The 24,250-nt window shown below is 42.1% G+C and overlaps 1 protein-coding gene across 6 annotated transcripts in view; it reads right to left on the bottom strand.

Annotated features, from left to right (window-relative positions):
* Positions 1-24,250, bottom strand: part of GRIP1 (glutamate receptor interacting protein 1) — a 669,834-nt gene that overhangs the window by 133,149 nt on the left and 512,435 nt on the right. For all 6 annotated transcript variants that reach the window (XM_036297634.1, XM_036297637.1, XM_036297636.1 and 3 more), the window contains exons 3-4: positions 7,921-8,056; positions 3,118-3,263 (exon numbers count right to left, since the gene is read on the bottom strand). In XM_036297634.1, the coding sequence (XP_036153527.1) occupies positions 3,118-3,263; positions 7,921-8,056 (282 nt within the window). The remainder of the gene's footprint in view (positions 1-3,117; positions 3,264-7,920; positions 8,057-24,250) is intronic.

Genomic DNA, 24,250 nt, shown 5'->3' with positions numbered 1-24,250 from the left:
GCCAACCCTCTGCTGTATTTTCCATAAAATAGGACATATTCCATAAAATATGTAGCTCCAAGTTTCAATAAAATAGTACTTAAGATATATAAAGAAAATCATGCCAAAAAATAAATCTTTTTGAAATATTTAAGCTTTATGGATAAAGAATTTTAGGTGTTAACTAAAAAGATGGCTGAGGATTATATAATATTTCAAAATTCTTTAGCGGTTATATGGTAAAAAAATTTGAAGGCAGTGCTCTAGGCTTTAATACATAAACACCTGATACTGTTTGGAATTTTCTTTCTAAATACAGTCTCAAACCATCACATAATTTTAAAGTCAAAAAGAACTTTATAGCTTATGTAGATGGACCATTTCATTTTCATAAAGACACTGAATCTTGCCCTGGCCAGGTGGCTCAGTAGATTAGATGTACACCAAAAGGTTTCAGGTTCAATTACTGGTCAGGGAACATACTTAGGTTGCAGGTTCAATCCCCAGTCTAGGCATGTAAGGGAGAGAGCCAATCAATGATGGCGTTTCTCTCTCACTTCTCTCTCTTTCTCTCTTCCTCTATCTCTAAAAATCAATAAAAACATAGCCTCCAGAGAGGATACAGAAATTAAAAAGAAAGAAATGGAATCTTAGAAAAGGTAAGTGGTTTTCCCAAGATCAAAGTTCCATCTTTCATCTATCAGATCACACGCACACAACACACACACACACACACACACACACACACACACACACACACCCTTCCACTTTTTTCTAGACTGGGGACTGGGTGGGAGGGGGGTGGTTGGCTGAGGCTCAGATTGCCGTGATTAGTGAAAGAGTTAGCAGTCTCAGCCTCAGGGGCTCTGCCTCCAGCAGCCAGTGCCCCCCTCCCCCGCCCCCCTCCGCTGGCGGCTCCGGCTGCCTGAGCACAGTGAAGGGGAGGCGTATTAATTCCTTCAACCTCGCTGAACACAAAGATCTTATTAATTTATCCAGACATAATAGAAAATGACAGAGATAATCCTAGGAGAACAGACCTCTCCTATCTATCTACTCTAAAATTCACACTTTTGTGTTTAAAAATAATTTTCCCATTTCCCATCAGACTTATTGCATGCAGAAAGAAATGCTGGTATAATCACCAAGTCATGATAGGTTTTAGCCCCTGATATGTCTGATACCCACCCTCTCCCCTTTAACTCTATGGATGCTATATTGATCCAGGATATCACCTCTCTTTTGGAAAACTGTAACAGCCTTCGGCTTATAGCTTCTGATATATTCTCCATTTGGGTTTTTAAAGTGATAAGTCTAAAAACTCAGGTCTGGCGATGCCATTCCTTGGCTTTATAAGACTTCAAAGGCGCTCCATTGCCTACTTGATGCCATCCAAGGTCCACCGCCAAGGCTCACACAACCCCCACTGTTCCATTCCTGTTGCTGTTGCTGGCCTCAGTCCTCCCAGCCCTCCAGGCCTCTCTGTTTTTCTCCGTGGGCTCCAGCAACTCCACTCTGTGTGTAGTTCAAACCGTGCACTGGGCTGTGTTCTGACCGCCTCGCGTTATGCTCTGCCTAGAAAGTTCCTCTTCCGACGGGACTTGCCAAATCTCCATAAACTTGGCAAATCTCCTCTACTGTCCCCTAGCCCTGGAAAGCTATCCTAAGAGTTCCTTTTAGGAAGAGATTGTGTTTTATTGATTTTCACATCCCCAGTGGAGTAAAAATGCTAAGTCAAAGAGCATTAGCTCTAGATATCTGGCTTCTCTTAACTCCTTGGCATTGGTTTGAAGTAGCAATTTCAAAGCAAACAGACTCTTTTAAAGTTCAAGAAAACATAGTACTTTCAGTGTAATAATAATAAAAATGGCAATAATCACTAATGTACTATGGCTTATTGAATACCTGGTAATGATCTAAATACTTTACGAGATTATAGCCTTGAATTCTTAGAGAAAAAATTTACATCTATTATAGCCACTTTGTAGATAAGAAACCCAAAGCTCAGAGAGTTTAAATAGCATGTCCAAGGTCACAAAGCTAGAAAGGGGCAAAACTGACATTTAAGCAGTGACACAGTCCAAGCTCTCTACAGTGGATTTTGCTGAACAAATACATTGTAATCGAGTATTAATATTCAGTCTAAGTTCTCACCAGGACAGAAAAGCAAAGAATTTTCTCCGGATAGTATCCCTGTTAATAGCTTAATAGTAGGAGCGGTGGTTGTAGAATAGCACAGCTTAAAGGTAGGGCAGCAGTAATACATAGCGTAAGGTATACCTCACACTGAAGAAGCATATGGACTTTGGAGTCAGGGAGCCTGAGTTCAGATGCTGACTTTGCTGCTTACTCATTTGGGAAAGATATTAACTTAAGCCTCTGTAGAATGAGAATAATAATGATAATAATGCCTATCTTGAGTGTTGATTAATTTGTGTATTTATTATTTACCAAAAAATGTTTATTGCTCTAAGTTAGTGGTCGGCAAACTGTGGCTCGGCAAACCGCTCATGAGCCACATGCGGCTCTTTGGCCCCTTGAGTGTGGTTCTTCCACAGAATACCGGCTCTTCCACAAAATACCGACTTCTGCACATGGGCCACAAAGTTTTAATCGCACTGTATGTGCGCGCCCGCACGTGGTATTTTGTTCACAGACCACCTTAATAGAAAGCAAGTTCTATATAATTTCATTGATATCTACATTCTTTTCAATTCTTCCTGAGCAGGCTACAAGCTTATCAATTCAAATAATTACTATTATTTTTAATTCTCACCTGAGGATATTTTTTCCATTGATTTTTAGAGATAGTGGAAATGAGAGGGAGAGACAGAGAGAAACACCGATGTGAGAGACACACATCAATTGGTTGCCTCCCGCATGCCCCCCACCAGGGCTAGGAGCCTGCAACCGAGATATGTGCCCTTGACTGGAATCGAACCCGGGACCCATCAGTCCCCAGGCCGACACTATCCACTGAGCCAAACCAACTAGGGCTCAAATAATTTTTAAATATCAAGAAACTATGCTCTGCCATCCCAGTAATGAGACAATGATGGCAAAAAGGAAGAAAATAAGAAACAACCTTTTAGGCAAAAACGTGGTGCGGCCGTTCTGCCTTGGGTGACAATTACTTACAGACTGGCGGCAGCTCATACTCGACTTCAAGAACCACTCTCTCCCCCACATTCTTCAGCAAACTGATGATCTCGTCATGGCGGAACTTGGCCAGGTTGATCCCATTCACGGCTTTGATGTAGTCACCCACATCCAGCTGGTCACTTCTGCAAAATAGGGGATGTCACCTCAGTGGACCCATTCTCTCCACAGGCCTGTCCGACTGCATTTCCACGTTCCCTTCATGATTATCATGCAAGGCCCACGGAGCAGCAGTCCCAGCCTCCTGAGCTATGGCTGGTCCTGGGAGTGGGAATACAGCCAGTTGGATGCGAGAGTCCGCGGACCCCTCTTACTCATGCTGACTCTTAGCTTTTAGAAGTCTTGCTCTGGATCTGTGGCTGTCTCTGATTTTCCCCCCAACCCTTTGCCTCTTCTATTTTTAGAGAGAATCATGAAACAAAATACAGAATATTTTTTTTTAGTTACTCTGGCCATAAAGGATAGGCTATCTAGGGAGGGAGAAGGGGCGGGGTGGGTAGATTATCCAGATCCTGGACACACCAGGATTTTTCCTTTCTTCACATTCTTCCCCATTTTTGCCACCTGTCTTTTGGATGCCACAGCTTTCAATATCTTCGTTGGGAATTTCCTAAGGAAAGCATCAGCTTGTTTTGCTATTTATTGCTTACAAAGTGAGTGACAAAGAAGAGTATTGGTGAAGGAGAAATTATAACAAAAATACTAGGCTTTGGTAACATTCCTGTTTCTCTTCACCACCATAATAGAACCCTGGCTGCTTGTGGGCTTTTAGTCGAACTCTACTTGTAAGCCAAGAGCAAGCAGCTAGACGAATGATAGGACTTAAAATTAGGGCCTTCAATAATATTTTCTCCCCAAATAAAAATACCTAATTCATTTATTTTATGTAAGTTCAGCTCCAATCATTCCTTCTTCAGTGAGCCTCCCTAATCCGCTGCAGCCTGCCGGACATGCTGCCACGGTTACCTCGGGTTTACTGACACTCACCGGGCAACTTAACCGCCGACTGCTCCGTGACAACTCCTGTTGTTGTTCTTCACTGTTATTATTATTGAGCTTTTGCAATGTTATTATTATTGAACTTTTCATGTTTTCTATTCCATATCTCCTCTAATAGATTATAAGTCCCCTTAGGGCAGAGACCTTATCCTAAATTAGTTTGGTTTACTACCTATAAAATGTAGGTGCCTTAAACAGTGAATGTTTGGTGATTGATAATAATACAACCAGCACAGCACTACTAGTAACTACAGCATCAATACAACTGCCAATGGCATTCCCCCCCACCCGCCCCACCGTGCTCACATGAACCTCTGGAGACATACACAGCCCGAGCATCACGGACTGGCCATGACTGTTACAAAACAGGAGGCTGCAGGTGTGGAAAGACGTCTCTTAAAAGCCTGAAGAAAGGAAATCAGGATGCTTGTGTGGACACCGGCCTGTTTTACAAACAGTACCTCAGATCATGGAGCAATCAATTGGACTAAGCTTATAAATTAATTGTACACACAGGTTCACCAACTGGAGTAATCACTATTTCAAATGACACTTTATAAAGCAAGCACTCTAAACCCTAATTGGCCATTATGTGGACAAAAGCACTGGTGTCCAGGATTTAAGGTACATGAACCTCACTTTGAACGGAACCTGACCATCCCATCCCCTCTTCCAGAGGCGGATTTTTGAATCTGTCTACAAAGCAAGCCCACTCCTGCCCGGCGTCCAGGACAGACTGCCTTTGGCAATAACTCGGACAATTTGCAGCTCACTGGGAACAAGCACAAAATGAGACCTCCTCGACTAAGCCTGCTGTCCTTTTGAAGATCACCTCTGTGTCTGATGAGAAGGGAGATTCTGCCGGGGTCCGGCCCCAGCAGGTCCAGGGGTCCCCAAAGGTGTGGACGGAGTCGGCGAAGAAGGAATGACGCGGAGACAGCGTTCAGTTGATCAGCAGCCTAGCCAGGATCTCCAGCCAAGTTCTGTTCTGGATCTCCAGAGAGGTTCTGCTTAGGATCTCCAGCCAGGTTCTGTGTCCATGTTCTCTTGCTAGGTTCTCCAGGCAGGTTCTGTAGCCATGTTCCCTCGCTAGGTTCTCCAGCCAGGTTCAGTCATCAGGTTCTAGTTAGGTTCTCTTGCCAATTTCTGTAGTCAGGTTCAGTCCAGGATCTTTTGCCATGTTCTCTCCAGCGAAGTTCTTCTGTCTGTGTAGGTTCTGTCTTCTTCTTGGTTCTGTCTTCTTCTTTCTGTGTTCTAAGTTCTGTGTTCTAAGTTCTGAGTTCTAAGTTCTGTGTTCTAAGTTCTGTGTCGTTACATCTGTATTTATACCAGTTGATTCCAATCCTATCAATCTCTATTCCAAAGGTTAGGGCGTTTCTTATCTCCATTCCAGGGAGTAAAGATTATGTAGCTTAAGCATGATTGTTCGTAGTTAAAGTGATTAATTACCCGCCTGGCACTTAGTTAAGAGGTTTTATTCCCTCCCTAACTTCAGGGGAAAATCCCTACCTGGGGAAACAACCTTTCTCAGAGACCTTGGTTAAAACACATAGTGCCAAGAAGGTGAGCAGATATATTAAGAACAGTATGCCATATATGCCAGGTCCCTTGAAACAGCAAGCATGGACCGGCTCCCGGCAAATTCCCCCTTTTTTATTTTTTAAAAGCGGGCATTAAAAAGAAAAACCCCAAATGCTCTCTTGTATCCATTTTAAGAGTAGGATTGGCACTTTCCGCTATTACCTGAGTCCTGATCTATCACCCCAGGGAGAGCTTGCCAATCCTGCACTTTCCCAGGGTGGAAAGGCTGCAGTGGGGTTAAGGATAAGGCTCCTTGGGCCTACCTTCTCCCATGCCATTACATTTACCTTTCCTTCCTCAGAAAAGCATGGACATATTTCTTGTATAAAACGTTCTGTCTGACTGGGAGTAACCTTAATTCCTCTGCTAGCAAGCGTATATGTTAAAAGATCAATACAGAGTCTTTTTTCTTTAGACTCAGTATGGCACATCTTCTTAATCTAAAGATCAATACAGAGTCTTCTTTCTTTGGACTCAGTATGGCACATCTTCTCAATCTAAGAATCAATACAGAGTCTTCTTTCTTTGGACTCAGTATGGCACATCTTCTCAATCTAAGAATCAATACAAAGTCTTCTTTCTTTGGACTCAGTATGGCACATCTTCTCAATCTAAGAATCAATACAGAGTCTTCTTTCTTTGGACTCAGTATGGCACATCTTCTCAATCTAAGTTCTGTACTATCCACCTTCTTACCCTACTTATCCTCTATAGGGGGGTCTGCAGTACCCTGGTGGAGTCCTATCCGTCCCGAATGTGGGGGTTCTCAATGGGGGAGCTTACCTAGGGGAATCCTGTTCCATGGGTTCCCAAAGGTGTGGACGGAGTCAGCGAAGACTATCCACCCTCTTCCTACGGTGGAGTCCTATCCATCCCAAGAGTGGGGCTTACCTAGGGGTCCCTGTTCGGGCGCCAGAAGCTGGGGTCCAACCCCAGCGGGTCCAGGGGTCCCCAAAGGTGTGGACGGAGTCGGCGAAGAAGGAATGACATGGAGACAGCGTTCAGTTGCTCAGCAGCCTAGCCAGGATCTCCAGCCAAGTTCTGGTCTGGATTTCCAGCGAAGTTCTGGTTCGGATCTCCAGCCAGGTTCTGTGTCCATGTTCTCTTGCTAGGTTCTCCAGGTTCTCCAGCCAGGTTCTGTAGCCATGTTCCCTCGCTAGGTTCTCCAGCCAGGTTCTGTCCAGGTTCTCCAGCCAGGTTCAGCCACCAGGTTCTAGTCAGGTTCTCTTGCCAATTTCTGTAGTCAGGTTCAGTCCAGGATCTTTTGCCATGTTCTCTCGCTAGGTTCTGTCTCTAGGTTCTGAGGCCAGTTTCTGTCCAGGATCTTTTGCCATGTTCTCTCCAGCGAAGTTCTTCTGTCTCTAGAGAACGTTCTGTGTAGGTTCTGTGCCTAGGTTCTGTCTCTCTTAGTTCTGTGTTCTAAGTTCTGTGTTCTAAGTTCTGAGTTCTAAGTTCTGTGTTCTAAGTTCTGTGTCGTTACATCTGTATTTATACCAGTTGATTCCAATCCTATCAATCTCTATTCCAAAGGTTAGGGCGTTTCTTATCTCCATTCCAGGGAGTAAAGATTATGTAGCTTAAGCATGATTGTTCGTAGTTAAAGTGATTAATTACCCGCCTGGCACTTAGTTAAGAGGTTTTATTCCCTCCCTAACTTCAGGGGAAAATCCCTACCTGGGGAAACAACCTTTCTCAGAGACCTTGGTTAAAACACATAGTGCCAAGAAGGTGAGCAGATATATTAAGAACAGTATGCCATATATGCCAGGTCCCTTGAAACAGCAAGCATGGACCGGCTCCCGGCAAGATCCCACAAGTAGAAAAGTGGAGAAGATGCCAGACCCGCAAAACTGTCCCACAGAAGCTCAGAGTCGGGCCTGGCCATGCCCTCTCTGGATCATCTGTTCCCCAGGTACATGATCAAAGGGTCTCATCCCATCGCAGCCCATCTGTGTTTAGTGGCACATTTGGGGACTGCAGCCATACAGGGGTTTTAACGTTAAAATCTCACGAGGGCCTGGCTGCTCCTGAGATGACCTCCCAGGTGACTCGGGCACAGGCAAAAAAAGCCACACCCTGAACCACGCCCCATCGCACTTCCACTGTCATTCATTAATCGGTGACCTTCTCTGGGGGAGCTTTAGTGTTTGAGTTAATTTCACCACATGTCCCTTTGCCCACACTTCCCCGGGATGAGGTTACCTGGCTGCAATGCCTCCTTGCCGCAGGTTAGAGACTCTCGGCTTGCCGTCCTTATCCACTCCGCCCGACACGGTCAGTCCCAGGGTGGTGCCTTCCTTCTTCATCAGCTCCACGAAGGTGGAGCCCTTGAATTCCTCTGTTGAAAGAGAAAACCATTTGCCTTATGAAATGAGATTAGAAACACAAGGTGTTTTGTGTGTGAGGAACGGACGCCTCGCCAGGAACTATTTCCACGTTTCCTTTTATGTGCAAAGATCTGTGGCCTCTTTTAATTGCAATTTGCAGAGTGCTTCATAAAGATTGCATGCAGATATTCCATTGTTATTAAAATGGGTACCAGTGGGACAGTTCACTCTAGGTTCACAATAAATAGTCCGATACGGCTTATGTACAAATCATACGCTTCGCCCTTTGCTTTCTGCCATTCTCAAGTGGCTTTCTCTGGTTTCTCTCCTTGTAACTCTAAAGGGAAATGAGAGCTGTAAAAGAAGGGGCTAGGCCAGTGGTCGGCAAACTGCGGCTCGTGAGCCACATGTAGCTCTTTGGCCCCTTGAGTGTGGCCACGAAGTTTCAATCACACTGTACGTGCGCACCCACACGTGGTATTTTGTAGAAGAGCCACACTCAAGGGGCCACAGTTTGAAGACCACTGGGGTAGGCCATTTAAAAATAATGATGCAGAGAGAAACCAAGGTGGTGGCATAGGTAAACACCAGACTTTGCTGCCTCAAACAACCACTTCAAAAATACAACTAAAAGATGGAACGGACATCATCCAGAACCACAGGAAGGCTGGCAGAGTGGAAACTCTACAACTAGAAGGAAAGAGAAAAACATACCGAGACTCAGAGGAGGTGCAGTGCAGAAGTAAGATACTAAGGTACGGAGGTGCATGCGGAGCGGGCTGGCAACTGAGGGCGCAGTTGTCATTTTCAATCAGGAGGGAGTCTCAGGCTCTGAGCTCCAGTTCTGGGCGAGTCTCTGGGGACCCAGACTCATCTGGGGGAAGCAGGACTGTCTGGTATCGGTCAGAACTCAAGGGCAGCTTTCTCTCAGAGGGGCTTGCAGCAATTACCAGGACATTGAGACACGGAGCCTCTGAGAGCAGCCATAACTGCTAGCCCCATCCTGTTGATCCCGAGGGATCCGCCCCGCCCAAGCCCTGCAGGGAGGCTTTTGCTGGATAGCCTCAGGCAGGGGCTAGATTAACACCTCCCTAGAGATCCAGTAGCCAATGTACCCAGAGGTCAGAGTGGGACCATCCAGTTTGCAGCTTCATGGAACCATAAGGGACACACTCAGGGGGCAGACTCAGTGAGCACCAAAGCCCCATTGAAGCAAGTCTTGCCCCAGAGGGGTGTCTCCAGCACAGAAGTTCTCCCACTGCAGACACAGCTGATTCTCACAGCCAATTGGCCTGGAGGTCAATTCCTCCCAGTGATCCTACAACAATCAAGGCATAACTACAACAAGGCTGTGCACAAAGCCCACAAAGGGGTACACCAAGAGTGTCCACCTCAGGTAATTGGGGAGGCTGAACCACTGGGCCTTAGTGGACACTTAGCACAGAAAACCACTTAATCAACACAGGGAAGCATAAAAAATGCGGAGACGAAGAAAAAGGACACAAATGACAGAAATGGAGGAATGCAAACTACTGGATATAAAGTTCAAAACCATACTTTTAAGGTTTTTCAAGAATTTTCTAGAAACTGCCGATAAACTTAATGAGACCTACAAGAAATCTAATGAGACCCTCGAGGTTGTGATAAAGGACCAACTAGAAATTAAGCATACACTGACTGAAATAAAGAATATTATACAGAGATCCAACAGCAGACTAGAGGATCGCAAGAATCAAGTCAAAAATTTGAAATACGAAGAAGCAAAAAACACCCAACCAGAAAAGCAAAATGAAAAAAGAATCCAAAAATACAAAGATAGTGTAAGGAGCCTCTGGGACAGCTTCAAGCGTACCAACATCTGAATTATAGGAGTGCCAGAAGAAGAGAGAGAGCAAGATATTGAAAACCTATTTGAAGAAATAATGACAGAAAACTTCCCCTACCTGGTGAAAGACATAGACTTCCAAGTCCAGGAAGCACAGAGAACCCCAACCAAAAGTAATCCAAAGAGGACCACACCAAGACACATCATAATTAAAATGCCAAGAGCAAAAGACAAAGATAGAATCTTAAAAGCAGCAAGAGAAAGACAGTCAGTTACCTACAAGGGAGTACCCATATGACTGTCAGCTGATTTCTCAACAGAAACTTTGCAGGCCAGAAGGGAGTGGCAAGAAATATTCAAAGTGATGAATGCCAAGAACCTACAACCAAGATTACTTTATCCAGCAAAGCTATCATTCAAAATTGAAGGTCAGATAAAGAGCTGCACAGATAAGAAAACGCTATAAAGGAATTCATCACCACCAAACCAGTATTATATGAAATGCTGAAAGGTATCCTTTAAGAAGAGGAAGAAGAAGAAAAAGGTAAAGATACAAATTATGAACAACAAATACACATCTATCAACAAGTGAATCTGAAAATCATGTGAATAAATAATCTGATGAACAGAATGAACTGGTTATTATAATAGAATCAGGGACATAGAAAGGGAATGGACTGACTATTCTTGGGGGGGAAAGGGGTGAGGGGGAAGCGGGAAGAGACTAGACAAAAGTCGTGCACCTATAGATGAGGACAGTGGGTGGGGAGTGAGGGAGGAGGGTAAGGTTGGAACTGGGTGGAGGGGAGTTATGGGGAGAAAAAGAGGAACAAATGTAATAATCTGAACAATAAAGATTTAACTAATCAAAAAAAAAATAATGATGCAGATGCATACAGTATAGCCACAGAGTCCAAGTTCATGTTACATTTCAGCAAAGAAAATGAGGACTCAAGCAATAGAAAAGAGCTTTCTACGTGTTTGAGCTTTACTTTTTTTTTCCCTTCCTGTTGTTCAGAAAACAAAGTACAATGGCCTCATGTAGCAACTCATCACTTCTTACAGAGTATGTCACGATATGGTAAAGCAGGTTTGGCCCTCAGAAACCTGGGTAATTGCTGCAAAGTCCTCATTCTCTACACATAAAAATGTAAAATCTTACAGATTCTATGGGGATGTCTTTACACTAAGAGAGAACCCAAATCTTTTGATTTTAGCCACAACCGAAGGTAAGAAAACTTGAAGACTACCCTTCCTTTCTGAAAGAAAAATGAGTAGAGTCAGCATGCAGGATTAAGTCCAGAGGCTAATTATGATAAATACTTCTTTAAAATTCTCTGTGATGTTTTGCCCCCTCTGCATGCACACTTTTGGGTAGGGATGGGGAAAATGGACAGTTTTCCAAATCTTTCGGGACCAGGTTATGAATTTCAGGGGTTATGAACTTCTGGGACATCAAAGGCATTACTTAAAATGCAAGAACAGACTTTCTTTTTCAAAGTCCGAAAGCTAAAAATATTATTTGTACAATTCTGCCCCTTTCTTAATTACATAACAGAGGTAATTTTTTAAAAATGTAAATGAACCTTTATCTTTAAAAACCCATAAAGGGTTTTAAATTGTTGTTGCTAATATACTATCCCACCTACAGGTGAAAAAAGTCAACTCATGTTGGGGAAGGAAATAATCTCTCATCTGTTAAGAAAAACAGAGTACCATGGGAAAGCAGGTGAGTGGGGGGCAGGGACAGGGCACGGCTTCCCCTGTGACACCCAGAACGTCATTCCAGACAGGGCTTTTGAGATTGCTAGGTCCTGTGACCTTGGCACCCAGTGTACTTCTCCTTCATGGGTGATTCTTGACAGTGCATACGTGAGCTGTTGCTGCCTGTTAAAGTAGAAGCCAAGGAAGAGTTTATGGGTATGAGTGATGTCAGCTTCATTAACTACATTTTATGTGAGATCACACAATGGATGAAATTCAGGAATCAAAATTCTTGTCAAGTATACAAAAAGTACAGAGCCTTTTAAATCATTTAGCAGAAGCACTTGTAACAAAAGTCCACCACTGTGTACATTTCACCTTAAAATGCAATAAAAAAACCCCCTACACACCAATAAAAACAGACAAAGGCCCAACTGATATTTGCAGAGATCAGTTAAACAAACAACTCCCCTTCCAAATCCTTCCTGGCAGAAAACCAGGTATAAACTACTTTAAAAAAATAAAGTGAATAATTAAAATAATTTAATTTAGTAATAAATTAAAGTACATAACAGATGATGACTATCCACACTACAGGGATGCAATGAGCTCAACAATTTTTCCCAACAAAAGAATTCTCTGCATTTTCTTTAAACATGTAGAACAACCCTGTACATGTAAACATTTGATTATAGATTTTAACTTGAAGAGTTGGAAGCATAGTTTTTTAAGGGTCCATCTTAAAGGTCAGTCAGCAGTGCACAAAGAAGCAACTATGAAATAGTACTACCTGGCAAGAGAGAAGTCAGTTTCAATTCACAAGTCTTTATTCCTATTCAGGTTTTCAAGAATGAGCTTCCTGCATGAATGAGATGCTCACACTAAGGCGCAGTGTCCTGGGGTGTGGACCATACAGTTTTCTTCACAAGGAACCCAGGTCCTTCCAAGGCTTCTGGCTGAACCCTGAAAATCTAGAAGAGCTCAATTTCTGTAGTTTAATTTGGTCTCTGTTACAATACAAATCCATCTGGGCTCCTTTTTTTTTTTTTTTTTTGGTTAATCCTCACCTGAAGATATTTTTTGCATTGATTTTTAGAGAGTGGAAGAGAGGGGGAAAGACAGAGAGGAATATCCATGTGACAGAGACACATTGATTGGTTGCCTCCCGCTCCCTGACCAGGGCCAGGGATAGAGCCCGAAAGGTACATGCTTTTGACCAGAATTGAACCAGGGACCCTTCAGTCCGCAGGCCGACGCTCCAACCACTGAGGGATGAGCTACTTTTTAAATTAGTCAGAGTCAACTACCTTCTTGTTTAAAAATATTTCAAATCTTTTCCCCAGGGCTAATTTTAATACCATAAAAGACAGAACATATTCATGCCCTAGTTAATTGAGCAATTTGTGCATTCATTGATTCAAGCATTTATTGAGTGCCTACCGTGAGCCAGACAATAAAACGGAAAAATGGAAAAAGTCTGAGGTGCTTATAGCCTAATCACAGAGGCAAATGGTTCAGGAACCGACCAGCATGCCACAGTGTGGGTTGTGGGGGAAGGGAGCATGGAGGAGTCAGTCCTGCCAACAATGTAAAGTGAAGGCTTGCTGTTCCAAATGCGATATTTGTGCCACATTTTGTCTTCTGTCTAATCTGTCTGTACTTATCGATCAGCATTAGCTAAGTGGAACAGACCAAAGGCAGAATCTAAATTAGGCAAAACTCAGGAGGAAAGATAGAATATTGCTGCAAGAAAATGCGCTGGATCACAAGAATGTTAACTGCCAATAAGTATCTCTAGTCCCTGAAGGATTGACTACATATTTCATGGGAATGTCTGAAGGGGTAGGAGAAAAGAAGCAGTCTGGAGAGAGAGGAACATGCTTCTGGAGTTTGCTGAGAGCTAACTTGCACTCTCCACTAGATTAATCAATCATTTCATGTCTTTCTTGGTGTTTAATGTTTGCATAATGATCTAATGGCAAAGAGAAATGAAGACAGATGCATTCATTCGCATGAGTTCACTTACATATCAAGGCTTACTAAATCAAGCCCTGCAGTGAAACAAATCAGAAAATTTAGTAACATAGATGGTAACAAAATTAATATACAAAAAAACCATAACCCTTACATAAACAAACAACAGCCTATTAGAAGTTATCATTGAAGAAAAAAAAAACATTTACAATAGCCAAAAAATTAAATCTCTAAGAAAAAATTTAATGAAAAATGTGAAGGAAAAATTTAAAACACTTCTGAGGGCTATAAGATCAGAACAAATGGAAAGGCATCCATTCCTTCATTCAACAAAAACTCAGCACCTACTATGTGCCAGGCACTGTTCTAGGGTTTGGAGACACAGCACTGTACAAAACAGAGAAAAACCCTCCCATCTAGAAACTAATATTCCAGTGGACAGCATAACCCAATACCACCAATCGGCCAATTCTCCCTAAGTTAATCCATAAAGCTCACAATATCAATAAAAATGCTAATAGGATTTGGAGGGGGCACAAGATATACTTTATATTAGTGCAAAAACGGAACATGCATCATTGCAAAAATTCTGTGAAGAATTGTGTTCCCACAGTACGGCAGCTTGCTGTGAAAGAAAAAGACAGCCTGCCCATGAGGCCTACCTGAATGAGGTAATGGAATTATGACTGAACTACAATTGTACCTCCCTCGATAGCATTTATAAAAAGAAACAGACATCCCAGAAGCAAGGGCCTGGAGTGGGAAGGCTGGCAAAATCTCTGTGTCTGCCCCCAAACATTGGTCAGAGTCTGGAACTATTTGGACATACAAAAAAATAATAATTCAGAAAGAAAAGCAGAGAAGTATCATAGGCCTAGTGCATTCAAAACCCATATTAGGCCATTTCAGTGTTTTGTAATACTGTTCTACATGGACTAAAGGTGTAGCATAATCATCACATTTTGTTCTGTTTCAGAAACTCTCAGCATCTGAAATTTCTTACCTCATTTCCTATTTAAAAAGTATAATTAGGCTTAATTATAATTATAGAAAAAGGGAGTTACTACTACTTTTGGAAGTTTCCTAAAATTCAGGGGCTAAATGAACAAGGAATTAGGAAGTGAACAATTGTAAAAACAGTTGCTGAAAGTGGGGAGACAGGTAAAAAGTGATGATACAACAAAGAGTGTGAAGGGCTATGGCAGTGAATACATAAAGGCCTATCACGCTGATACAGGGAGGGTCCCTCATCAGACAGGGGGTCGGGGGACCTGACAGTGTGCTCTGGACAGTTCCTTGGAGGAGGTATCCATGAGCTGTCTTGAAACAGCCTCAGCTCAGCAAATGCAGGGAGGGAAGGTGTTAAAGGCAGAGGAATAGCACAGGCTACTACAAGGATTCTGCCCAGTGCAAGTCCATGTCTGACATTAGGGGAAAAGCATTCCGTGTGTCATCATTCAGTGCTAGGTCAGTGGTTGGATTTTGTAGATACTCTTTATCAAGTTGAGGAAGTTCCCCTCTACTCCTATTTCTCTGAAAGATTTTTCTTTATCATGAATGAATTTGAATTTTGTCAACATTTTTTGCATTAATTGATATGATCATGTGATTTTTCTTCTTCAGTGTGATAATGTAGTGGATTACATTGATTAATTTTCTAATATTGAACCAATCTTGCATTTCTAAAGAATCTCCATTTGCTTATGGTATATAATTCTTTTGATATATTACTGAATTCTATTTGCTAATATTTTGTTAAGGATTTTTTTTGCATCTGTATTCATGAGGGACATAATGTGTAGTTTTCTTTTTGTACTATCTTTGGTATTGGTATCAGGCTAATAATACTAGCTTCATAAAATGAAATAGGAAATACATTTCTTCCTCTTCTATTTTTTGGAAGAGATTATACAGAATTGATGTTTATTCTTTTTAAACATTTGGTGTAATTTTTCAGTGAAGCATTTGGGTTTGGACATTTTTCTTCCCCTCCTCTCTTCCTCCTCCTCCATCTACTCCTTATTTTGAGTTTTAAAATTTTCAATTGAAAAAAAATTCCTGAATAGTTACAGGGCTATTCAATATCCAGTTCACACTGGGTAAGTTGTGGTAGTTTGTGCTCTTCAAGGAACTGGACTTTGTTATATTTTTAAAGTGCCCCATGTGATCCTAACATGCAGTCAAGATTGAGAGCCACTGACTTAGGGTTTGGTGCATAAGGAAAGAAGGGTGGAAGAGAGACTGGGAAGCAAATAAACGCTCAGATTTGAGTTTAGAAAAGCTTAGCCTATTATTAATGTAGCGCAATTTATTTGGTAATGATGACATGAAGCGTTGGGAAGAAAGGCATTAGATTTGGGCCAAGGAGATTCATTTAAAGACCACTGTAGTTAGGCTAGGTTGTGTCAACAAATCCAAAAATGAATAATGGCTGAACCACAACAGAAGTTTATTCTGTTCATATACAAGTCTAAGGTGGGTGCTCCTGATCAGCAGCCAGTTCATCTCCACATAGAGATTCAGGGATCTAGACTCTTCCACTTGGTGATTCTGTTTTATCCCTGTTTTATTCTGGTTTCCAAACTGTGCACTAGGGTGCCTCAAGTTCCACAGTGAACTCACAGGACCACCAGGAATAATTTTAAATTTCTGAAGGAAATACAGTCCTACTGGGTATCTGTTGGACACAACACCACTGATTAGCTGGAGAGAGCATTTTTTCCAACCCTGTCTTTCTAAAGCTGGGTTTTTGGTGGCTGCTATGGAAAAAAAAAAGTCAAAATCAATGTGGAACAGGAAATGAGATTGTAATATTTAATTTTATTTGAAGGTTTGAGAAGTTGTGCAATGCCCAACCATCACACACACACCATTACTAAATACTTGTGGTTGTTTTGATTTATATGTATTTTTAAAATGGTTACTAAGTGGTTAGGATATAATTATGTACTATGCTATTTGGGTCTAAGTACTTAATGAATGGAATTGCTGATGTTTTATTTGACCCAGAGGTACTGGGAAAGACCACTGACATGCCAAGGGCTCTGTGAACTAAGGAAGTTTGGAGACTTCTGCCCTAGGACTTTACTCTGTCTGCATTCACCAGGTGGAAGGAGAAAGAGCTCTCTTAAACCCACCACTGGCCTCCTCCTGTTCACATCCCAAAGGCAAGAACTTGTTGCCTGGCCACACCTAACTGCAAGGGAGGCTCAGACTTGGACTGTAGATGCCAAGGCAGTAGGATAAGGTGGATGTGTGTGTGTGTGTGTGGGTCAGGGGGGTGGGCAGTTAGACAACTCACCAGAGACTGAAATCCACCAGTAGCAATGTGGTGGGCATGGAGTCAGGTATTGAGGAAGAACTGCCCTGAGTTAGAGACAAATTAGTGTGTGTGGCGGGGTGGGAGGGGATGTGGGGGTGGGGTGCGGAATTGTGAGAGACAAGAGGGCCTGAAGTTTTCTGACTTGTTTGTTTGACGTCTGTCACTAAGAAAGGGAATCTGAACAAGGAGAGAAAGTTTGTGTTGCTGTGACTGATTGGAGGAGGGCAGTTACGTGATACAATATCACCCAGAGAGAAACTAAATGAGATTTAAGTACCATGGAACACCCTAGTCTTAGGATAGTTTTCGTCACACCCCAAACAAAGTGAGGGGTCTGTGAGATCCTCACCCCATAGCTGTAACGTAAAGAGAGAAAATGCATATTAAAAGCAACCACCATAGGTGCGTTCAGCAGAACAGGTGTGGGGAGGCTCTTCGCGTCTTGAAGTTTCATGAACAACATAGACTATTAAGAATATCATAAACAGTGAAATAGAAATACCGTTGTGAAAAACTCTACAGATTTTCACAGATTTCCAAATGCCAGTGATAGAGATAACGCTTTCCTCCCTTCTGTGTCTCCAGTGCCTAGAACGGTGCCTGGCACATGCACAGGTGCCCTGTGGTAACTGCTGATGAATGAGCACATCAGTCCCACTGCAGGGAATTGTGACTGGGCGCTGGGCACTGGCTCCTGGCAAACAGAGTTATTGCTGAATGGTGCAGAAGGAAAATGATAAAGGAGCAGAATTTGAACAGGAGTAGACATATTTCCTTAAGCTTACTTGGCTGATTATGTTTTATCATTGCTTTAGTAAGGGGGATTGAGGCTTATCCCAGAATGCTTTAGCTATGTCTGGGTATTACCTTTGGAGAGAATATTACTGCCCACACTACAATTTTATCCGTAGATTGCTTTTAGTGATGCCACTAGAAAGTTTATCCCCCTCAGGAAATAAACAGATGCTTTTTCCAATACTCATTTCGAGTTCCTCCTAAGATGCCCTGGTTCAGCAAAACTGTGGGGATCAAAGTGGGGTTTCTGAGATGAAGGGCTGCACTTGCGGCGTCAGTGCTTGCCACCTGCACAGCGGAGAAAGGGTTCCTGGCACTCCCCACCTTTACGTAGTGACAGGAGGGATCTGCCAGAATTTCTCTCATTCCCTGGGAAGCTGAGCATAAGTCAGCTTAGTGGCAGGGATGTACCACTATAAATATTACCTAGCACAAATCGTCACGTGAATAGCTATGATCTGTATTTATCTCACCCAGTGACAGGGAGGATTGGATTAATGTCCGTATGTTTCTTAGAGAAAGAGGATATACAAATATGCAAGTAGAAAATATAAAAATCTGAGGCCCCTGAGAGCATGTGATATACAGATCAGGATTTAAAACAACAGAATAGAGATATGGACTCTCGGTGTAACTGATTTAGATATCTTATGTATCCTAAAGGACCCCCCCCCCCCCAAAAAAAAAAAATCACTACTTTTAAAATATGGTAATACTAGAATTCTCTCAGTCTCCCACTTCTCAAAAAAGCAATGATTTAATTGTCAACATTTTCTATTAAGCTTTCCAGTGTCACAATTTATTAACAAGTTATTTAATTTTGGGGGGGATCTTAATTTTCTTATCTCTAAAATAGGCATAACAACCATACCTATCCTAGAGTATTGTGAAGATTAAGTGATAAAATTCCTATAAGAAACTTATTGTAGTCCTAGACACATATTGAGTGTTATATGTTAGCCATGGTGGTATTATTATTATTATTATTATTATTATTATTTGGATATTGGAAAATTCCAGGTATTCAGATTGCCGATATTTTACTGCATCTTGATATAAATAGAAGACAAAACAATTAGCAGTGGTAGTTAATAATTTTTTAAAAAATAATAGATTCCTTGGGGAATCTAATGATCCCATGGGCCCTCTCCCCAGAAAAAAAAAATTTGTATAAAGTTTTAGGGGAATTCATGGACACCCCGAGGATCTTAAATCAGATCAGATTTGAGCAATGTGAAAATCAAAGACCATTTTCTCTTAGGCTGACATTGTATAATCTGTGTGCATGTCAGGTAGGGATCATGGAGTAGCAAACCTATCAGTCACGTGTTCCTACATAGGCATCTACTAATCAAAATGAAACCATAGTATCAGAAACAGGAAGGGACTCGCCTCGGCCACACTTCCCTTTTTCCTGAGCAGGATGGCTGAGTGGTGGGCATTTATACCTGAGGCTCCATGAGGACCAGCACAAGACCCCGGCAGGAGAACCAGTAATTGTACTTGTTTCCAGAGCCCCCGGCAATGTCCCTTTGGGCAAACTCTCCACCTGTGATTTTTTTTACTTGTCTGTGGTTATAATAACATTTTCAAAGTTGTTGACATGATTGAAAACTGGATTCTTCAAGTTAAACTTAAGCAATTGGCAGAGTTCATTCTGAAATTACGCCAATTTTTAATGTGCTCCTGGGAAGTTAACTGCATCCTTATAGCTACTTGTGGACCCTTTTGGTCCAAAAATACTTTGTGAGCATCTACAGACTCTGTACTAGAGCAAATTGCTGAGCAGATTAATGAGATACTGTTGTGGAGGGATTTTTTTGGGATGTCTTTTTGATACCCTTTTGGCCAGTATCTTATGTTGAATAACTATTGAAACATGAAAAAGTAGAGCTGCTGTGCTGGGATTGGAATGAGCAGATGGCCTGGTCTGTGAGTCCAGCTGAGCAGGGATGAGAGACATGTCTTATCCAGCTGGTAGGTAAGAAAGGATCACTCCAGAAGTAAAGGGAGACCCTAAGACTGAGAGGTATTAGGTGGCAATGCTCTGGAAGCTAGTCAGAGCTAGTCACCAGTGAGTTATGTGGCTTAACTAGGTCCAGGTTAGGGGAGCTAAACATCCCTTAGGACAGCGGTTCTCAACCTGTGGGTCGCGACCCTTTTGGGGGTCAAACGACCCTTTCACAGGGGTCGCCTAAGACCACCCTGCATATCAGATATTTGCATTACAATTCACAACAGTAGCAAAATTACAGTTATGAAGTAGCAACGAAAATAATTTTATGGTTGGGTCACAACATGAGGAACTGTATTTAAAGGGCCAGAAGGTTGAGAACCACTGACTTAAAGGATGTTGCTTCTTCAAAGATAACTACAAAGACCATGCCTGGGAGCCCACGCTGCCTTAAGAGGAAAGTGAGGGAGGATAAACTTCAACAAGAAATCAGACCTCTTAAATAATCAGGGCAAAATGAGACTTAGAGCTATACTTGCTTGGCCTCCTCGTTCCATGGATATCTAAAGTTCCCAGAAGTCGCTGGGCTGTTGTGGCTCAGTGGTTGGGTGTCAACCCATGAACCAGAAGGTCTTGGTTGGATTCCTAGTCAGGGCACATACACGTAGTTCAGGCTTGATCCCTAGAAGGGGGTGTGCAGGAGCAGCCAGTCAATGATTCTCTCTCATCATGGATGTGTCTATCTCTCTCTCCCTCTCCCTTCCTCTCTCTGAAATCAATAAAAACATATTTTTTAAAAAGTACCCAGAGTCAAGCATGAACTAGACCAGTGGTTCTCAACCTTCTGGCCCTTTAAATGCAGTTCCTCATGTAGTGACCCAACCATAAAATTATTTTCGTTGCTACTTTATAACTATAATGTTGCTACTGTTATGAATCGTAATGTAAATATCTGATATGTAGGATGGTCTTAGGCGACTGCCAAAGGGGTCGCGACCCACAGGTTGAGAACCGCTGAACTAGACAAACTGATTGAATAGAGAAATTAAAATAAGTCCCTGACACCTTTTTAAAATTATCCATCATTTTAAAAGTAGTTAATACTTTTAAAAATATCCTCATATCCATTATCTAATTCAACCTTCAGACCAATTCTGTGAAGAAGATATTACTCCTACTTCGTAGATTAAGGAACCGAGACTTAAAAAATTTGCTAAGCGGAACTTTGTATGTGTTTTAAGTACACGGAATTACCTCCTCATATAACTGAATGTTATCAATTTTCAGAGTCATAAAGTAATTGCTCAACAACGGGCACATGCATGTGTAGATGAAATACTACTGAGAAAAAGGCTGAAAAACAAGGCCAGCCTCAGGCAGACTCCAAGGCCCTAGGGTAGTAGTGAATCAGTAAATCCCTCATCATTTTGTTACCAATATCAGAGGCATTTATTTGACTTTCTCTTATTTTATGAGACTTGATCCATTTCAAATAAAGAAAGAGATGGAAAACTAATAGAGCAGTCGCTGCAGATAATCAAGAGGCAAGGCATCAAGTGAGCCCTGTGGACTCTCCCTGGAGAAGCCACGCAGCCTGCTGTAGGGAGCTTGAGTTTTATTAGAACCTTATGGAGACCCTGCTGGGATTCGGAACTGCCTGCGTCAAAGACAGCTCCCAATCCTGCTCCAGCTTCCTCCACCCTCACCAGGTGGGAGCCTTCTCTTCTGGCCCCTCTCATGGTCAAGCTGTTTTCTTCTACTCCACATGAGAAACAAGCATGTTCTTGTCTCTAGGGAACTAGCAGACAAACCAGAGTCATTATTTCCTCTCTGCTCAGTCCTTTGTATTAGTATCTCAATCACCATATATAGCATTGCCTTGCCCAATTATCTTGTAGTCTCACTCTGAGGATGAAATGTGTTCCTTCTTTCCATCCATCCATCCATCCATCCATCCACCCACCCACCCTTCCTCCCTTTGAATATCTATTGATTATTTGCTAAGTGCTAGGTACCCTGATATCCAGCAATAAACAAAACAGAATTAGTTCCTGCCCCCACGTAATTTTTATTCTAGTAAAAAAAAATATAGATTTTAAGCTTTTAAAAATCATAGCCAATATAATTAGTGATGATTAGCAAGACAAAGGGTAAGGAATCTATCTGGGGCTAACTAAGGAACAACTGCTTTAAAAGTATTTGCAACTGCTTCATTATGTCCTGGAAAGCCCAGCCGTACTGCCTTGGGCAAGTCACTAAATCCCTCTCTGGGCATTAATCTCTGCACTTCAACGTAAGAGAATTTAACTAATTGGTGTTAAAAATACCATATTTCATTGACTTCAAGATGCTATCACCTGTAAGACACACTGTTATTTTATTTACCACTAAGAAATGCTGCCAATTAAGTTATAACATAATGCTTCCTTATTACTAAGTTGTTTTTCAGTTTTTCCTTATAAAATCACTCAAAGTTCATGCATGAAAGGGAACATGTAAGTTACATAAATGGGTTAAGGTAGCCAGCCCCATGTTCTTCACAGTCACGTTCTGACCCAATGGCACTGATGTCCGGATTTCCCACATGATGCTCTTCTCCACGTCAAGAACAGTGGAGAGGCAGGCTTCTCAGAGGATGCTCTGCCAGTGTCTCTTGGTCTCTCTTCCAAGCTGCTGAGACCTGCTTGGCAAGTTTTGCGCCTCCTTGATCTTATGTGAAAGTGTCAACAGAATGTTTTAGACAATCCTTCCTCAGATGGTCCTTAAATGGTTTATTGTCTGTATCTTCCAGGGGTTCCACTGACCCAATCACACCACCAGGAATTATAACCAAGTAAGGGCATGCACAGGCAGTAATGATGACATCACAACCACTGCAGGTTCACGAACAACCATATGATGAATCCTGGTCCCACAGTTGTCAAAGTGTGTGTGTGTGTGTGTGTGTGTGTGTGTGTGTGTGTGTGTGTGTTGGGGGGAGTGGGTCTTTGAATAAATGAAATATAATATGTTCCTCCAAACTCCACTTTCAACTGAAGTGCTTAAGGTACCCAAGGAAGGGGGAGGGGGAAGGGTAAGCAGGCATATCTCTAAGTCCCTTGTCCCCCTTCAGCTAGTCTTGTCTGTTCTCTCTTCTGTTCCTCTATGTAAGATTTTGTTTGCAAATAGGTTTTTTACTGTGAAAAAGCAAGTGTGAACCCTGTCAGATGCCTCCCAGCTCTGGCACTTGGTAATTCTGAAATAATAATGAACAGGAGAAGCTACTGACTCTTAAAAGTCCAGGAATTTCACTGCCACAGACATCTTCCAAAGCCCTGGGAGGGGCCCTAGCTATGTTCACATGGCCACATGGTTTTTAAAATTGGAAAGTATTTTTTTTGCTCTTAAAGAGCTGCCTCCCCCAAAGTTTACAAGCTTCTGGTGCCACAAAACCTAGCCCCTCCTTTGACTGCGCCATTTCACACCTATGTAGTCCTTAATGAGCTACCTAGTAAAATCACATACATTTTCTCATTTGATTCCCACAGAAACCTAGGATCTTAAACATGAAATACCTGAAGCTTTTCAAGGTTAGATGACTTACTTAAGGACACCATAGCATGCAAATCATTTCGCTAGAACTTAAAACCAGGTGCTTTAACTCTAAAGTCAGTCTTCTTTCTCCTTTATTACTTTGGTTAACATGGTTGTCTTGGATCAAGAAGTTGCTAAAGTGACTGTTATAAAAGGTTTTTCCCCCAATTCTAATAAAAAGTTCTAACCCTATTTTTCTTTGACTTTTTGAATGTAAGTATGAAACATTAAAACGAATTGTGGTTCAAGTGGATTGTGAAAGTCACTTTCATACAAAGGGTAAAAGAATATTTACTGGTTTGTATTGAGTCATCGATCTGCCAAACCCTCATTTGGAAGGCCACACCAGTTCCAGAAAATAACAACTTTGTGTTGGAATTCAGGAGAAATATGTCCTGCTGAATATCTAAAGAAAAGGCTTACTCTTTTTTCTCTTGTTTAATCTTTGTTCAACCCAGTGATATATGCACACATAGGAACATATTTTTGTCATATCTGGAATCTGGATACATATTTCCTGGAAAAATATTACCCATTTATTTGGTTTCCATTGCAAATTCTCCTTTAACAGATTCATCATATGGCCTGAATACAATCTCCACCCTTGTTATCCAGCACGAACAGAGCAGAGGACAATTCCTTTTTAAAAGCACAACGCCCTACCAGTGCCTTTAAAATCTATTAAAGAAGATCTCACCAAGCCCCTGAGAGCATTACAATAATTGCTTCTCTTACCCAGGTGAAAAAAAGGACATATCTGTCAACTAAAGAAGTGCAGAAGCAATTAGCACCTCAACACTCTACTGGGAGATTGCTTCAATTAAAGAAATAACAGGGATGCTTCATGCTTATTGTATCACTAATATTTAGTTACTAGCATGGCAGTAGAGCCCCTCAGTTACCCTCATCCACCCTTCCGTGCCCTGGGGCCAGGAGCTAATGTGGGCATGGTCCAGGGTGAACGCGGGCGCTGGCACCTGTGGCACAAGTGGTTGTTTGGTCACAGTTTTCGGAGGCTGAATGCACGAACAGGGCTGGCATGTGCCCTGATGAAATCA

This window comes from Myotis myotis, unplaced genomic scaffold, assembly GCF_014108235.1.
Source record: "Myotis myotis isolate mMyoMyo1 unplaced genomic scaffold, mMyoMyo1.p scaffold_m19_p_3, whole genome shotgun sequence".
Classification (NCBI taxonomy): Eukaryota; Metazoa; Chordata; class Mammalia; order Chiroptera; family Vespertilionidae; genus Myotis; species Myotis myotis.
Note: the sequence above shows the minus strand (reverse complement) of the source record. Positions and strands in the feature narration are given on the sequence as shown.